The following is a 17,709-nucleotide window of genomic DNA, read 5'->3' as shown; positions in this document are numbered from 1 at the left end:
CTTGTATTGTATTGTTGTGTTACATTTTATGTCATGCCAAAGAAAATGCATATTTCAGTTCTATATTGCATAGTATAAAATTGCTGGTAATGAGACCTCTGTTTAATGCTATCCGTAGAAGTGTTTTGGAAAAATTGACAGCGCGAGCAAAAGCAAATTGTGCTGAAAATAAGGGATTATTGCTGAGAATTTGTTTCCCTTTCAGCTTTTTTTTTCTGTTATTCGAAGATTCTTCTGTCATGTATCTTAAAATCAATAAAAAATAGTCAGCCGTGATTGCTTAGTTATTAGCGTGATGAAAGCGTGGAAAATATAGCTTGGGAGATGTTAAAGGTATGGGTTAAAACTATTTTTAGCAAAACTGATACGCCTCTCGCTTTTTAAAATGACTTTACAACCTTGGAGTATTTAATTACCCTACTGGTAAAACGAGCAGGTCAGGTTGGATTGGGATCTTAAATTCCTTTCTTGTTATTCTTGGTAGGGAAGAAGCTCAAACTACAGTTGTCACAGGACCTGACAGCGTGTGGATTAATAGGACCAGTTAACGTTACTTTTGAAGCGAATGCACTAACGTCGTCGCCATACAGTACTGTAAACGAGGCAAGGCTAACCAAACGGATAGACAGACTCACACAAAAGGAACATAACCGTGTATTTTCTATCGTCATTTTCGTCCATAAACCTATCCTGATTCTTGAGAGAAATTATGGCGAATGTTGTTTTGAAATGATCCAAGAGGGCGGGTGGGCGGGCGGACGAATAACACTGCTCGTATCAACAGGATTTCTGTACTGTATTTCTAAGCTACAGTGAAATATCTTTGAGCTTTCCTACGTGTAGGGAGCTGTAGAACTCCCGTCAAGCCCTCACGTGCTTGCAGTTACGTAATAATTAACGACACGGACACAATGATACAGGCTGTTACTTTTGTGTGTGTTCAATGTTTACTTACTATCAGTTAGCAGTAATACATCTCTAGTTACCACGTTAGTTTGAAAACGCTGTGTTTTGTAAAAGAAAGAGAAAAGGAGAATAAATCGATGAACAAAACTGACACTATTCAATTTAAGTTTACTACTAGCGATGACAGATTTTCGCGAATGGATATTTCCTTTCGTCTGACATACGAGAGAGAAGCCGGTTGTTCAAAGCACTGATCACGCGATCACGCTCCAATTATGCAATCAGTCTTGCACGTGATGAATGAACTTTCTCCTCACTTGCGACGCAAGCATAAGTGTAAACATTGAAACTTACGCGCTTAAGTGGGGACGGCAGTGACGTACTAAGCTTAAGGTAGCATAAGCCTTCAAGATTTTGATATTCTCATGCCGTCCCAGTAGGGTCCACCAGCGCATAAGCTTCTTTTATGCTTATGCTTGCGTCGCAAGTGAGGACCGCGCTTTGAGACAAAAAAAGGAGAAACATTAACAAATCTCCCTAAGATGACCTAAGAAAAACTCAAGTACGTTAGCTTCTAGAAACATGCAATGTACCAATGGCCTGTTTTTACTTTCCTGTTTCGTTGTAAACAGCTCCCTGGCCACTTTAACGATACCGTAAAAATGACAGTAAAAAGTACAAGCTGCCTCCATCTAAAGAAGGCTGAAGACAGAACAGAGACAGGACAACCAAGTCAGAGAAAACTGCGACAGCCAGACACTTGGTGGTCTTGGGTCGTGTGTGCGGCTGGAGTCACTTGTAACATCATCGTAATTGGATGCACGTATTGCTTTGGTATTATTTTTCCTTCTCTTCTTGACGAGTTTAAGGCAGGAAAATCCAAAACAGGTAAATAAAGGCTGAATGTCCCTTCTTACACGAAGTTTAGGCCTCGTGCATTTAAATGGAGGAGAGGAGAAAGAAAGTTAACCAGGGAAACTAGATTGAGAAGTGTGCAAAGACAAATCATTTGATGAAAGCTAGCTATAGAGGGTGACATATAAGTAAGTGGATCGACACCATTAAAAATGGAGTTTTATTTCTCTGGTTAAACTTACCGTTCACACAAATCCGTCGCGAAAACGCAACTTTTCGAAAACGCTCTTGAGACCGGAGGAATTTGAAAACGCCGGCTTTTGCGCTTTAGTGTGGACGGAAAACATTTTGAGAACGTAGCCGCTTTTCGTAAACAATGACGTTACGATAGTCGTGATATTCCCGTGCTCAAGTGTTACTCAAACATATGCAAAATGCAAAATGACCGGTGATTGTTGCTTTTTCAAATTAATCCGGCTCAGTGTAGACGGAAAAAAATTGATGCATTTTCAGAGTGAAACCTCCATTTCCAAATTCTTCCAGCGTAGTGTGGACAGGCCCTGAGTCGGTAGAACAACGATGATCTGATTAAGAGATCGTGCGTGTCTAATCCCGCGCTTGGATTCGAACTAGGGACAGGGTGGTAAAAACACTCATTTTTCTTTCAGCGTGGGTTGGATCTCTGGCAGTGGCATCCGCTGGTCTTTTTGGTCCCGTAGCTGGACGACTCACCGACCGATTTGGCGCACGCGCAGTGGTTATTAGTGGAGCGGTGTTGAGCACCATCGGTCTCCTATTGACTTCTTTAGTTCCCAGTCTTTATCTTATGCTTTTGACTTACGGAGGAATCTTTGGGTGTGGTTCAAGCCTCGTTTACATTGCCGTTTTCGAGATTGTGCCTCGGTATTTTGTGAAGCGACGTTTGTTAGCCACAGGGTTAGTAACTATGAGTACGGGAGCTGGATTACTTGTAATGAGCCCAGTATGCCAGGCTCTCATTGATGCATTTGGCTGGAGAGGAGCCTTTAGAGGCATGACTTGTATCGTTTTCATCATTTTCTTCATCGGCTGGGCATTGGATCCTAATGTGGCGAGCGACCAAGCCGAAAAAAGTGTTCAAGAAAGTGAAGACTCCAGACGAATTCTGGATTTGACAATGTGGAAAAATATCACTTTTGTCGTCCTTAATATCACAGGTGTTTTTGTATACATTGGTCACTCCATACCTCCTGTCCTTCTCGTAAGTAATTGATTGATTTGTTGGATTTTAAAAACTAAGTACTAGCGAGTGACTCCATTAGTCGACACAGATTCCCCTCATGAAGATATGCTTTCAATAAAAAAGAAGACAAAAACTTTCAATTTTCGCTTTGAAAATTCATAGTTAAGCATATTTATTTAGAACATGCATGTGTATTTGGAGCAGTTACAAGCATGATGAGAATTGCAAAGTTGCTTATCTTAGAAATCAGTGTTTCTTTTTTTCTCTCTTGCTCTGGAATCGGCTGGACACCGAGCACAGTCAGCCTGCGACGGAAAGTATTCTGGGCTTGGCCGAGAGCAAGACCGGAAACCGCGCAGGAAAAGCCTCTGGCATCCTGGGGCTGATCTCCCTGTATAAGAGGATCGCTCTTTTCTGCACATACAACGTAAAAACATAATAAGTAACATTTCAAAGTGGAAGGCACCAATCAGCCTATCTGTAGTTTCACTGTGTCGCCGAGTAAACAATCAATCCAAATATATTCCATCCCATTTCCTAGGCCCAGTACTGTGAGGATCATAGTATCGCCGCTGACTTGGTAACCTGGCTTTATTCGTCCATTGGACTGACAACTCTTGGGGCCAGTATATTGGGTTCAAAGCTTTGTGACGTCATGAGTCCTCCAAGAGTGTTCCTCATATTTGCGACAGTCGATACAGTGGCGACCATGATGTTGCCCTTAGCAACTAACTGGATGTGGCTTCTTTGTTATTGCATAGTTTATGGCCTTACAGATGGCGTGATGGTGATTGCAAACATTCTTTCAATCTTGCAAATCCTAACACAGAAACAAAAAGCTCAAGGATTTGGCTTTCAACAGTTGTGTATTAGCACAGCTTTCTTGTGTGGCCCACCAATTGGAGGTAAGTTTCAAAGGTGGAATACCTTAGTTTCTAGATGTAGCAAGATTAGATTTGGCCAAAAGTCTATAAAATGAATAAGAAAGACTTCTGATTTAGCACGTCTGATTAACTCTGCTATAGATAACTTCTCCCCAGCTAGCTTATTTTCGTGTATTTTCCCTTATTCCCTTTCTTTAGTTTTAAGTTAAGCAGCTTAATTGCTTTTGAGACTCGCTCCTTTCAGCTGGGACAACTGCTTTTGTGAAGTAAAATAGACCAACCCCCGTGAAATCAGGCAAAATGAGCACCGAGGAAGGGGGAGGTGGGTAGAAATACTCATGCCAATGAAGCAAGGCTGATAACTACGTAGAAAGCTGTGGGACAACAGTAGGATGGAGTCCAAACTTAAAGCAAGTATTGCAACCATGGGCCGCTGTCTCGACCTGGTTGGGCCTCGTCAGCACGGTGTAGGAGCAAAAAATAGAATGACTGCCTTGTGGACCGATCATTGCATCATGATTGTATTTAGTGTTTTCAAGAGAAAATGAGGAGATGTTTTTTTGGGGGGGGGGGGGGCGGGGAAGGGTGGGGGGCGTAGGTCTTTGTAGATTCGATATGCTGCTCATTTATAACATGGTTTTGCCCTATATTTCCCTGTATTTTCTGCGGGACAGTTTTTGTCTGTCCGCAATACCCTTATCACGATAACCACATGATATTCTGGATTTTGCCTATTGTTTAGGGTCACGCGTTTTGCATGCGACATTAGGGAGTTTACGAAACCACGACGGCAACGGCAACGGGAACGTCACTGAACAAAAGAATTAATGAGCAGTACAATGGCTGTGCGTTATAATTCTTGGTACATTTCTTTGCCGTCCTCTGCAAAACAACAACGTGAAATGACCAAATTTTGCGTTGTCTGGAGAACGTGAACCACGACAGCTAATTTTTTAAATTTTTACTTCAAATTTATCGCTATGTTCCGGATTTAGTTTTGCGATAGTTTTGACAGTGATAAACAAAGTAAATGACTTAAGAGTATCGCGAGATTCGTAGACAAAATATAAATTCATTTTTTAATCAACGTTGTCCTCGGCGTCGGCGTCGTGGTTTCGTAAACTCCCTATTGACCAATACGCAAACGTTTGGATTTGAGTTTCATCTGAGGTCATTACCATGTGCATTTGGCATACGATCACTCCACAAGCCGGTCGTTCTATTTTTTGCTGCTACACCATGCTGACGAGGCCCAACCAGGTCGAAACAGCTCTGCGCGGTTGCAATTCTTGGCTTTCAGTTTGAACTCTGTCATCATGTGTCTTTGTTCCGTTAACCTTTCTACGTATAGTTCTCAAACTCATTAATAATTCATCAAGTTAAAACAAAGAAAATCACAACCGTGAAGGAGGTTTGGATACCCGGCCTTAATTAGCATGGATTTTGACGATTTTACTTCCCCGTTTACCCCTTAGTTTTTGTTTCTGTTGAGACGGATATATCAAACACTCGAGACAGTGTTTCATCGGCTATCTAAACACCTCGAATTTCGTCAAAAATACTCCGCTGCGCGTCGTATTTTCAACTCTCTTCTCGGTGTTTGGATATCCCGATGAAACACTGTCTCTCGTGTTTGATGTATTACTTATCAGCCTTGCTTCATTGTTATGTTTCTATTTTTGGCTGATCAGATCTTTTACAGATCCTACGTGTACCAGCAGCATTTTCGTTTGCAGTACCTTGCATCATTCTATTTAGAAATTTTTTATAAGCGCATAAATGGCTCAATGAACACTTAGTAATTAACAATACAGTACACGACATAATAGAAGCACACGGTATACTAGCTATAATTCTATCTGCCCTAATTATAAGCGGGAGACTTAAGGAGGCCGTTCTTTTGCTGTATCAGCAGCAAAACCTTAGAATAACGTGCCTCTAAATACTAGAAAATCAGACTCCGTTAAGTGCTTAAAAACTCATTTATTTAAAACAATCTTCGCAGCGCAGCAATATTTTAAAACCATTTTAGGATTTAGCTTTTATATTTATATTTAAGGAAGTTTTTTAATATTATTGTAATTCAACTTTTCGCGTCTCTCATGATTTTAGGTTTTAACTTTTACTATATCGTATATTTGTATTCATGGTATTGTTCATTTTTCATCAGGTTCGTAATTTCATTTCATTAGGTTTGTAGTTTATTGGTATTGGTATTGGTATTAGTATTATTATTATCCAACTGCAGCGAATACCATCCAAATAACAATACAAATATACAACGATATTGTACAGTTATTTGTACAGTAGAAAACCTGTTTGCCGGACAGGTCGGCGCACGCATGCAAAACTGTCACACTCTCCCTCTTTCACTGATAAATTTATTGACTAACAGCAGTTGAATAATAAATCTCTTATTAGATGTTTTCGTGTGTATAACACTTTATATTTTTACTCGTTGTTTGTATTTTGACTCACCCTACGGGCCCTACTTATTAGCATTAGCATTAGCATCAGCATTAGTATGAAATACTGCTAGTTACTTGATGCTACAGAAACTAGAGATAAGCGCCAGCCTGATAGGCCACTTGGCTGGTTTGCAAACTTCTCGCAGGTCGTAATAGTTATTGTAACCTAACCATTTGTGTTTCCTTTTTCAGGTTTGGTTGCTGACAAGACCAGGTCGTATTATGCAACTTTTTTTTCTGCCGGTGGCATTGAGACTGTCGGACTGTTAATTTTACTCATGTTTATTTGTCTTAAGAGAGGCGAATTAACAGACAAAAAATTCCAAAACGAAACTGGAAAATCTTCTTTTACAGAACTGCTTGTCATAGACAGCGAAACCGTTTTGTAATTAGCTGTAATCACAGGTGTCCCAAACTCACGATGAGAATCGATCAAATATTAACGGACAAGGTCACTCCAAAAGCTTATTATTTTTGTATTCGCCTATAGCAAGTAAACATCCCGTTTTTCCACTCATTGAAGTTTCAGCCTCTGAAGTGCCCGCTATCCTGAAGAAATTTGTCTCAAAAGAAGCGACTTTGGACGCCGCCATCTTGAAACTGTCTTGGCAGCCAGGCTGTGTTTATGTGACGTCATTCCATCCGACTCGAAATTGCCGGGAAGGAGTGGCATCCATCACAAGGTCTGCAAAATCTATTTTTTCCCTAGCGTTTATCCTCTTCACTATCTTCAATGCTATCATTTCGGAGTTTGGAGCATGTTTGGCTCAAAATAATATGGCTTAAGAGCAGCCATAAGAGTGCTGGTGAAAAGGCTTGTCGGAAGCCATTTGAACAAAATCTCTCGGACGGAATGACGTCAGGAAAACGCGGCCCGGCTGCTGAGTACTGTTCAAAAATGGCGGCAGCGATGTTCGAATTTTGGGCTTATTTAGAGACGAATTTCATAAGGAAAACCTGCACTTTAGAGGCTGAAACTCTGGTGAGTGGCTAAACTTAGTGCAAGGTTTTTATCAACGTTGACAAAAAATATGCGTTTTTTTTAGTGACCTTCTCCGGCTCCTAATGATTTATGTACGCGTATCGAGTGAGACGTGACCACCTTAAGTGTGCGCTGTTGTGTTACACTTTGGGCCGTTGGAAAATTTGAGCTCTCTAAAAGGCATTGTATGGAGTTTAAAATAACGAAAGAAAAAACGCGCAACGCATTAAAATGTTACTTGCTTTTTTTTAATAGAAGAACGAAAATATACACACCTTGCCTGGTTTCTGTTGTCCTTTTGGCCCATTTCATCGTTTTTAGGGGTCTTTTAGGTGTTCGTAGCAGCTGCTACAAACAAGCATAAGTGCGTTTTCAAAGTTAGGCAGCACTTCTGGTCACAAAAACGGCACCTGTCTGAAGTAACTCTAACGTCGCGTTGACTAGCATATGAAACACTTGCTAGTACAATGGACCATATTCGTATTCTCGGTGTTAGACTGGAACTAGCTTACAATGGAGGCTCATGCGGGGGATCATCATTAAAAATCCCAGATCCCCCACATTAGTGTCAGTTGCAAGCTAGTTCCAGTCCAATCCCGAGAATACGAATGTGGCCTATTGATAAAGTCCTCTCAATAACGAGAAGACGGTGAAAGCTTTTTCTTTTACCCTAGTCTTACTTTGTTGGTGACGGTCATAGAGTAGCCTGAAATGCCATCATCACACCTCCCATATAAACGCATTACATAATAAACTTGGCTTGTATGTTTATATTGCATTTTATGTCATGCCATAAAAACTGCAGCCAATCAGAATACTGGAAAGCCGCGGTGTATTTGACGGTACATGTATTACACCCACCCTTCTCATCGTGCTCCGCGCGTATGTCACCTCTCTGTCGCACTGATTCTGGACCATTGTGTTGGCCACTGTATTGTTTATATATGGCATGGTATAAAATAGTTATGCAACACTCTCTCGTGGTCGAAACACAGTTTAATATATTCATATAAAGTGTGTGGATCATTGTATAAACGTAGGTCCAAAATGTCACACCTAGAGAAGAAAACAGCTTCATAAGAATTCGTGAGGCCTTGGAAATTCTTTGCCGACGCTCAATCAAGAGCGGAGATTGAACTTCCCGCCCTATACGGTGATGTTTTGGCACGTGACCTGGTTCCCTCAAGCTCATGAAAAATAGATTCCCTCCACATTCACTTGAGAAAGACGCTGTGACAGCGTCGCAAGCTTGTGATCGCTATACTAAAATGAGATAGCTTTGTATTTTTTGACGAATATACATAAACCATTTATTTCCAGCAAAGTGACCATGCTGACATATTTTTCTCCTCGTAAATTTAAAATAATTTCAATAAAAATTTTCTCTATGTAATTTTTCAGCGCGTGTGTCAACATAAATTTGATTTAAGAAATAAAAAAACATGCATCGTGTTTTTATCGAGTTATAGAGACACGATTTTTAACCAATTAGCGCGCGTATTTTCTTAGGGCTGTTTTCTAAATGCAGGTAACGCACATAATGGGAGGACAGAGCACTTCATAAAATGAGATGAGCACTCGAGAAAATTGCTTATAATTATTTGTATATGTCTTTTGCAAAAATTGACAGCGCGAACAAAAACAAATTATGCAAATATCAGGGATTATTTTTGTGAATTATTTCCCTTTTGCCTGTTTCTTTCTCCTGAAAATCCAAGCGGTACCTAGCGCCAGCAGTCGTATTGGAAGATTTTTCAGTCTTGTATTTTAAAATCAGTAGAAAACGCTGTGCGGTGATTGCTTATTTATTAGCGTGATGAAAGCGGGAAGATGGTTTGGTTGAAGGTAAGCGTTATTTATAGCAAATCGAATATGCCTCTCGATTTAATGATTTAACTTACAATTTTGGGGTATCTAATTACAGAGCAAGATAAACAGCATTCCTGTTTTGAAGGCGTTATTGTTTTTCCTTTGTTTGAAAATGAAACCGGTAACGAGCAGGTTGCGCCGGTCTTGATGGGATCTTGTGCTCCTTTCTTGTTGTTCGTGGAAGAAGCTCCAACTACAGCTGTGACCTGGCCTGACAGCGTTTCACGGTGAGTAGACTCTTGTGGTTTAATATATAAGGGACTAGTTTACGTTGTCTTTGAAGCGAATACAGTAACGTAGAAGTCGCTTAAGTCAGTAACGCCATCTTAACTAAAGTAGAAACCACAGTACTGTAAAAAAAGGCAAAAACGAATACACAGACGCACATAAACGGAACATAACCGTGTATCGTCACTTTCGTCCATAAACCCATCCTGATTCTTGAGAGAAATTCTGACGAATGTTGTTCTGAAATGATCCAAGAGCTATCAAAATACCAGAAACAGTAAGTACGGAAACAATACTGATGCTGCACCCTTAATTTTATTTTCCATCGCGTGCACACGGCGGGCGGGCGTACAGCACTGCTGGCATCAACAGGGTCTTTGTAATGTGTTTCTAGGCCCCAGTGCAGTATCTTTGAGCTTTCCTACTTGTAGGGGAGCCGCAAAACCCCCATAAAGCCCTCACGTTCTTACAGTAACGCAATAATTAACGACTCGGGGATTATGCTTGTACAGGCTATTTATGCTTCTGTGTGTGTTCAATATCTACTTACTATCATGTTGATCAGGCAATAGCATACTCTCGTTGTGTCTAAATGGCCTTTAGTTACGAGGTTAGTTTGAAAGCGTCCTGTTTGGTAAAAGAAAGGGAAAAGGAGAATAAATCGATGAAAAAACCCGACACTATTGAATTTGATTTTACTGGTGGTGACAGATTATCGCGAGCGGGGATTTCCTTTCGTCTGGCACACGCGTTACGAGCCGATTGTTCAGAGCAATCACGCGATCACGTCCCAATAATCAGTTTAGCACGTGTGGCACGTGATAATCAACCTAAGATTCGATACGAGACATACGTACGAGTATGAACTCTTGAATGAACTTTAGACAACAACAACAGTAAATGACCCTAATATGACCTAAGATCAAGGTGGCTATGGGCCACTCAACTTGGAAAATGGATCGTCTGTAAACCAGAGCAATTGACGGCCCTGAACTGAGTTTTTGATCTGTAGGTCATAGGTACATTACGAGTCCGAGGATTGTTAACATTGTTGAAAACCAAGGTTTGATTTATTACAGTGGAAACTTGTTACAATATTTTGGCTCTATTTCAGGCCCCACTTTCAGACTCATGTGGTTAGATCAAAACAAGTGGACAGTTTATCTATCAAGGCTAATTAGGCCTATAAAAAAGCAATGACATAACATGTATCGAGCTAGAGAGGCGATAAGTAAAGGTAATAGGACTGAGTGGAGTCCAATTCGGTCTGTAATCGTATCTATAACAAAGTTCTAGGTCGTGATTGGTTCTGCGCGCGCCTTTTTGTCACTTAATCGGCGCGCGATCACGTAGGTGTCCAATTGCAGGTATCCAATTTCGCAATTGGATACCCATGTGATTCGCACGTCAATTACGCGCGCTTCAATTGCTTCAATTCCTTCTCGATGTTTCCTACAGTTTTTAAAATTTATGAAAAGCGCTACAAAGTTTTTAGCTCAAAAAAAGGTCTCAAAAGGCATTTTTAATTCCGAAATTTGCTATAGATACCATTACATAATTTGTAATTGGACCTGGTGTCGTACAATTCAGGGAGTAATCGTGCTCGTAATTTTAAATCAGCCTCGCGTTTTGAAATTACTCGCGCGATTACTATCTGAATTGTACTCCACTCGTTCCAATTACTATTACTTACAACACAATTTGCGTCACTTACTCAGGTTTCAAAAGGTCGGGTGCAAATATGCATAATAAATTTCTGTTGTTCAGAAGTTCTGTTACTTAAAACTCAGAAAAATAGTCAAAAACAAGTTTTCCTTTTTCCGTGTCTTTGTTGCATTAGCCTTTTCTTAACATCCAGGCGTCTAAACTAAATCTGAATTACTCACTTGGTGGGAAGATTCGCAAAACGTCTAACAGAAATCGAAGGATGGAGTGAATCTCCCATCCACGCTTACAACTTAGATTTTCCAAGTTAAAAAACTAAAGTACCTTAGCTTCTAGAAACATGCAATATACCAATGGCCTTTTCTTGCTTTCCTGTTTCGTTGTAAACAGCTCCCTGGCCACTTAAACGATACCGTAAAAATGACAGTAAAAAGTACAAGCTGCCTCCATCTAAAGAAGGCTGAAGACAGAACAGAGACAGGACAACCAAGTCAGAGAAAACTGCGACAGCCAGACACTTGGTGGTCTTGGGTCGTGTGTGCGGCTGGAGTCACTTGTAACATCATCGTAATTGGATGCACGTATTGCTTTGGTATTATTTTTCCTTCTCTTCTTGACGAGTTTAAGGCAGGAAAATCCAAAACAGGTAAATAAAGGCTGAATGTCCTTTCTTACATGAAGTTTAAGCCTCATGCATTTAAATGGAGGAGAGGGGAAAGAAAGTTAACCAGGGAAACTAGATTGAGAAGTGTGCAAAGACAAATCATTTGATGAAAGCTAGCTATAGAGGGTGACATATAAGTAAGTGGATCGACACCATTTCGGTTCGTGCATATGTCTTAATTCAAGATAGGAATGATTGCCAGAAATGTACTTCAAAGGAAGAGAAATATACTACAAAAATACCCAAGACCTGTTCCCATCTGGGCTCGCAGCTGAGGCCCTGTCCACACTATCCGGAGGAATTTGAAAATGTAGCTTTATTTCTCCGGTTAAGCCTACCAACCACACTAATCCGTCACGAAAACGGAACTTTTCTAAAACGCCTTGAAACTGGAGGTATTTGAAAACGCCGGCTTTGGACTTTAGTGTGGACGGAAAACATTTTGAAAACGATGGCATCACGATAATCATGTGTTTCCCTGACCGAGTTTTACTGAAACGCAGAAGCAAAATGACCGATGATTGTTGCTTTTTCAAATTCCTCCGGCGTAGTTTGGACGGAAAACATTCTTGATGCGTTTTCAGGTTGAAACCTCCGTTTACAAAATTCCTCCGGCGTGGTGTGGACGACGCCTGAGTCGGCAAAACAACGGATCCCGCGCTTGGAACCAGGGACAGGGTGGTAAAAACACTCATTTCTCTTTCAGCGTGGGTTGGATCTCTGGCAGTGGCATCCGCTGGTCTTTTTGGTCCCGTAGCTGGACGACTCACCGACCGATTTGGCGCACGCGCAGTGGTTATTAGTGGAGCGGTGTTGAGCACCATCGGTCTCCTATTGACTTCTTTAGTTCCCAGTCTTTATCTTATGCTTTTGACTTACGGAGGAATCTTTGGGTGTGGCTCAAGCCTCGTTTTCATTGCCGTTTTCCAGATCGTGCCTCGGTATTTTGTGAAGCGACGTTCGTTAACCACAGGGTTAGTAACTATGAGTACGGGAGCTGGATTACTTGTAATGAGCCCAGTGTGCCAGGTTTTCATTGATGCATTTGGCTGGAGAGGAGCCTTTAGAGGCATGACTTGTATCGTTTTCATCATTCCCTTCATCGGCTGGGTATTGGATCCTAATGTGGCAAGCGACCAAGCCGAAAGAAGTGTTCAAGAAAGTGAAGAGTCTAAAGCAGGGCAGAGAAGTCGAATTCTGGATTTGACAATGTGGAAAAATATTACCTTTGTCGTCCTGAATATAACATACGTTTTTGTATACATTAGTCACTCCATACCTCCTGTCCTTCTCGTAAGTAATCGATTGATTTGTTGGATTTTAAAAACAAATTACTAGCAAATGACACCATCAGCTGACACCTGGCTGACACAGGTCGCCTACATGAGGCTATGATGTCAATAAAAAAGAAGGGGCGAAAAATTTTCAATTGTTACTTTGAAAATCTGTAGTCACAGCGTTTAGAACACTCATATTACAAGCATGGTGAGAATTGCAAAGTTGCTTATTCTAGAAATCAGTGTTTCTTTTTTTCTCACTCGCTCTGGAATCGGCTGGAGACTGAGCACTGAGTTTCCGTCTTGCTCTCGGCCAAGCCCAGAATACTTTCCGTAGAAGGCTGACGCGCAGGAAAAGTCTCTGGGATCCAGGAAACTGATCTCCCTGTATAAGACGATCGCTCTTTTTTGCACATACAACGTAAAAACATAATAAGTAACATTTCAAAGTGGAAGCCACCAATCAGCCTATCTGTAGGTTCACTATATCGCATCACGCAATCAATCCAAATCAAGAAATTATCTCTTGATCCAAATATATTCCATCCCATTTCCTAGGCCCGGTACTGTGAGGATCGTGGTATCGCCGCTGACTTGGTAACCTGGCTTTATTCGTCCATTGGACTGGCAAGTCTCGTGGCCAGGATATTGGGTTCCAAGCTTTGTGACGTCATGAGTCCTCCAAGAGTGTTCCTCATATTTGCGACAGTCGATACAGTGGCGACCATAATGTTGCCCTTAGCAACCAACTGGATGTGGCTTCTTTTTTATTGCATAGTTTATGGCCTTACAGATGGCGTGATAGCGATTGCAAATATTCTTTCAATCTTGCAAACCCTGACACAGAAACAAAAAGCCCAGGGATTTGGCTTTCAACAGTTTTGTATTAGTACAGCTTTCTTGTGTGGCCCACCAATTGGAGGTAAGTTTCAAAGGTGGAATACCTTAGTTCCAAGATGTTACAAGATTAGATTTGGCCAAAAGTCTCCTAAATGAATGAGACATACTTGTGATGTAGCACGTCTGAGTAGCTTTGTAATGGGTGACTTCTCCTCCGCTAGCTAATTTTCGTGTATTTTCCCTTGTCCTCTCTCTTTAGATTCGAAATAAGCAGCTTAATAGGCCCTTTGCAGCTAAGCCATCACGTGACCTATTTTTCATAAAATTATGGGCTATAACTTAACGAATGCCAGAAATGGAAAACCCATGTCAAAAATATCAAAATGGCCAAGTTTGAGGCCCCTGCATCATTAAAGAAGGAGATTTTATGACGGTCCGAATTTTTAAAAGATTTGTATGGAAAAAGTTGCTGGAGAGCAAGACCTTGCTCTCCAGCAACATTTTACGTACAAATCCTCTAAACTTTCCGAAAATTCGAACTGTCGTTTAAACGTACTTTTTAATTCCAGGGACCTCAAACTTGGCCATTTTGATATTTTCGATGCGCTCTTTCCATTTCTGGCATTCTTTAAGTTATAACCCATAACACAAAAATTTTCTGGAAAATATTTGGTCACGTGACCCCAGCTGCAAAGGACCTATTACTTTTGAGACTCGTTTCTTTCAGCTGGGACAACTGTTTTCGCGTAGTAAATGAAAACAAACCCTCTCGAAATCAGGCAAAATGGACATCCAGGAAGGGTAATTGAGGTAGAAATACTCCTAGTCGCCTCATGCATCAGAAACTGGAGATAAGCGCCAGCCTGATGGGTCACTAGGCTCGTTTGCAAACTTCTCACGGGTCGTAATAGTTATTGTCACCTAACTGTTCCTGACGTTTTTTTCAGGTTTGGTTGCCGACAAGACCAAGTCGTATCTTGCAACTTTCTTTTCTGCCGGTGGCATTGAGACTATTGGACTGTTGATTTTACTCATGTTTATTTGTCTTAAGAGAGGCGATTTAACAGAGAGAAAATTCCAAAACGAGTCAGAAAAATCTTCTTTTACTGAACTGCTCGTCATAGACAGGGAAACTGTTTTGTAAATATGTATCAAAAATTAACTGTAATTACATTGCGGCGCCTTTACTTCATGGCAAGGCCCTGCAATTGTATCTCCAAAATATTAGTGCGATAAAATACTAGCATAGTTTGATAAATTCTTCCTAGGAAAATGAAATTATGACTTGTGCATTAAATAATTTGAAATGTACAGTAAATAGTTTTTACCAGGATCCATAATCGATCGATTATGGCGCCTGTTTTTACCAGAAACTTTTATCGACTGCACTTTACCTCATTTTAGTTAGTCTCAAGGAGACGTGTAGCCAGGTTTATAAGACGCGCGGAACATGTTGAAGGGACATGAAGCGGGGCCATGTAGCAGTGACAATTCTCTCAGCGTGAAATGCGAACTTCTGGTGCAGTGACAAAATTTGGTCCCCTTAACTTGTTGCGTGAAATTCAGTCGGTTTGAATTCGTGGGTAATGAAGTGGGGGGAAAACGACCTTAACTTCTATGTCGCATCGATTGCACTACTTTTGCAAAATGTCTTTGCTATACAACACAATCTTATGCCTCAATTCCCTTTGTGTGCAGAAGCTTGCGTACTGTCCCTGCAACATGCATCCTACAGGTACACTGAAAAGGGCATGTCCCTGCTTCACCTCCCAGAAACATGACTCCCGTTGTGTGCCGACCTTTTCCAAACTCCCAAAATTGTCAGCCCTGGAGTCCAGCTCAGTGCAGCTTGTAATTGATACGAACAAATAAGTTATGTTACTCGGCGTGTAATCTAAATTTGTAAAGCATTTATATCAAGAAAAAGTCAGATCAAAATTCGTTGCCATGTCAACTTTTAAAGAGATCAAAGCTACCCTATGAAACTGTTTGAAGGTTTTTCCTGTTTAGACATTTTTCTAATCATTACGACACAAGAGAATTATATTGTTGTTTCATCCTTTCTGCGAAAGAATTCTACTTATTTGAAAAAATTATGCACTAAGTGACGTAGACATCAGCTGGCAAATGTTAACTTATTTTAACAATTTTTTCACCCGTTTTCTTATGTTACGTTTGCATAGTTTTTATCTGTGCAATGTATATGCATTTTTATACTCTTACACATTCTTAGATATTTTATAGTAGTTATATATTCTCAACCAATTGCACATACATGCTTACTTCGATATTTTGTTTCCTTGGCGCAGCTGTAAACTAGCTGGTGCATCCTGTAGATTCTACTTATCAAGTCTATGGGACGCACCGTTACCATAGCTACGTAAATATTAGCATTACCTGGTAAATATTAGCAATAGATCATTTACTGGCTGGGATTTCCGTTCAGCGTCTAGCTTGCTAAAAACTGATTTAAAACACTGTCCCTAGCTGGAAAAAAACGTGACTTGTTTGTTTTTACTGGCTGTGACTTTTTCGAAAAAGTAATCAATTAAACTGCCTCCGTCCTGGGACATAAAAAACGCGCAAGTGAGCTCTTAAGTCTTCCGCCGTGAGACGATAAACCGCAAGCAGTCGTACTTACTCTCAGCGCCACGCGCTGCAAAAATATGGAAATCAACTCTCGCGTGATGCCATGCCCGAAAATAATGGCTCCATTGTCATTAATTGTCATAGATTGTTGCCGTTTATCTTTTTCATCAACTATGAAAAATTGCATAACACCAGCAGCTGTCATTTTCAATGACGTAATAAAACCAGTATCTCGAATGGCCAAATCCGTTAAAAACGTTCTTGTCGATGGAACACGGCCGATCTCTAGGATCTCCGCTCGTTTTGTAGTTCCAATAGCCCGAAGAAGCCGTCACTTCAGAAAACCGCTGCTGGCGCTATTGCGCTGCAAGCAGTCAGCAGTTACATCAAAGTTCAACGTGGATGCGAGGCAATTTCGGAAAGAAAGTAGAAAATTATTGCTGGGTCTTGCCTTGGATCCAAGCATTTATTAAAAACTGGATCATTGAATGATGAATTCGAGAGGTTTCAGTGGCTTGGTCATCATGGGTCATGAGCCATTATACCATGCTCTACAAATATGGTAATTAAGCGAGCGCGTGATTTTTTGGGGCGTTTTCATTTATATTTTAGTTTCGTTTTCTATATTTTGTGGGTGTTTTTTTAAAAAAAAAAACAATTATTCCTTCGCTCTTATTGGAAATGAGATGATTATAGCCAACTTGGCGCTACGCGCCTCATTGGCTCTCGATCTACCATCTCATATCCAACGTGCGCTCGTGGAAAATGGGGAGTGCGGAGTGTGGAAAATGAGGAGTATGAAAATGAGGAGTATGGAAAATGAGGAGTGTGGAAAATGAGGTGTGGAAAAATACGGAGAGTGAAAAATGCGGAAAATGAGGAAAGAAACCTTAACATGAGACTTGAAAAGACTTAATAACTAAATTTCCGTGGTCTATGCGCAATCTTTTGAGCCTGCTCGCGGATAGTTGAGTAGGGAATTCTTGCTGTACTGTGATTCAAGGGCTTATTTCCGAAGGATTAGGGAAATGGACATGTGGGATTTACTTCGGTGATTAGAACGTACCGTCGAATAACAGTTCTCGTAGGTGACCACCTCGGCATTAAAAAAAGCGCTAGTATTACTGAACTAGAGCTGGTCACTCTCGTAAGCCACTCTGGTCGCTTACCAAGAACTTTAGACATTAAACGTTCTACGAAACTACAGTTTCAGGGTAGTAATGCAGTCGTAAATTAACTTTAATGCGTCTAGACGAACTA

At 40.8% G+C, this 17,709-nt stretch overlaps 2 protein-coding genes across 3 annotated transcripts; both read left to right on the top strand.

Annotated features, from left to right (window-relative positions):
- Positions 1-1,147: 1,147 nt before the first annotated feature.
- Positions 1,148-7,683, top strand: LOC145493577 (monocarboxylate transporter 10-like). Of its 2 annotated transcripts, XM_081473076.1 has the most exons (5): positions 1,271-1,299; positions 1,539-1,794; positions 2,430-3,001; positions 3,525-3,888; positions 6,528-7,683. In XM_081473076.1, exons 2-5 carry the CDS (start codon positions 1,569-1,571, stop codon positions 6,722-6,724), a joined length of 1,359 nt encoding a protein of 452 aa, XP_081329202.1. In that variant the 5' UTR covers positions 1,271-1,299; positions 1,539-1,568; the 3' UTR covers positions 6,725-7,683. The 2 variants fall into 2 exon arrangements, with proteins under 2 accessions (XP_081329199.1, XP_081329202.1); XM_081473073.1 differs by having other exon boundaries at positions 1,148-1,794.
- A 3,747-nt stretch (positions 7,684-11,430) lies between these two features.
- On the top strand, positions 11,431-15,093 carry LOC145483440 (monocarboxylate transporter 13-like). The gene is made up of 4 exons (XM_081461950.1): positions 11,431-11,725; positions 12,450-13,036; positions 13,579-13,942; positions 14,808-15,093. The coding sequence occupies exons 1-4, from the start codon at positions 11,500-11,502 to the stop codon at positions 15,002-15,004; spliced, it is 1,374 nt and encodes a 457-aa protein (XP_081318076.1). The 5' UTR covers positions 11,431-11,499; the 3' UTR covers positions 15,005-15,093.
- Positions 15,094-17,709: the final 2,616 nt, after the last annotated feature.

The sequence above is a fragment of the Orbicella franksi genome, chromosome 1 (genome assembly GCF_964199315.1).
Source record: "Orbicella franksi chromosome 1, jaOrbFran1.1, whole genome shotgun sequence".
Classification (NCBI taxonomy): Eukaryota; Metazoa; Cnidaria; class Anthozoa; order Scleractinia; family Merulinidae; genus Orbicella; species Orbicella franksi.
This window is presented reverse-complemented; position numbering and strand designations above follow the sequence as displayed.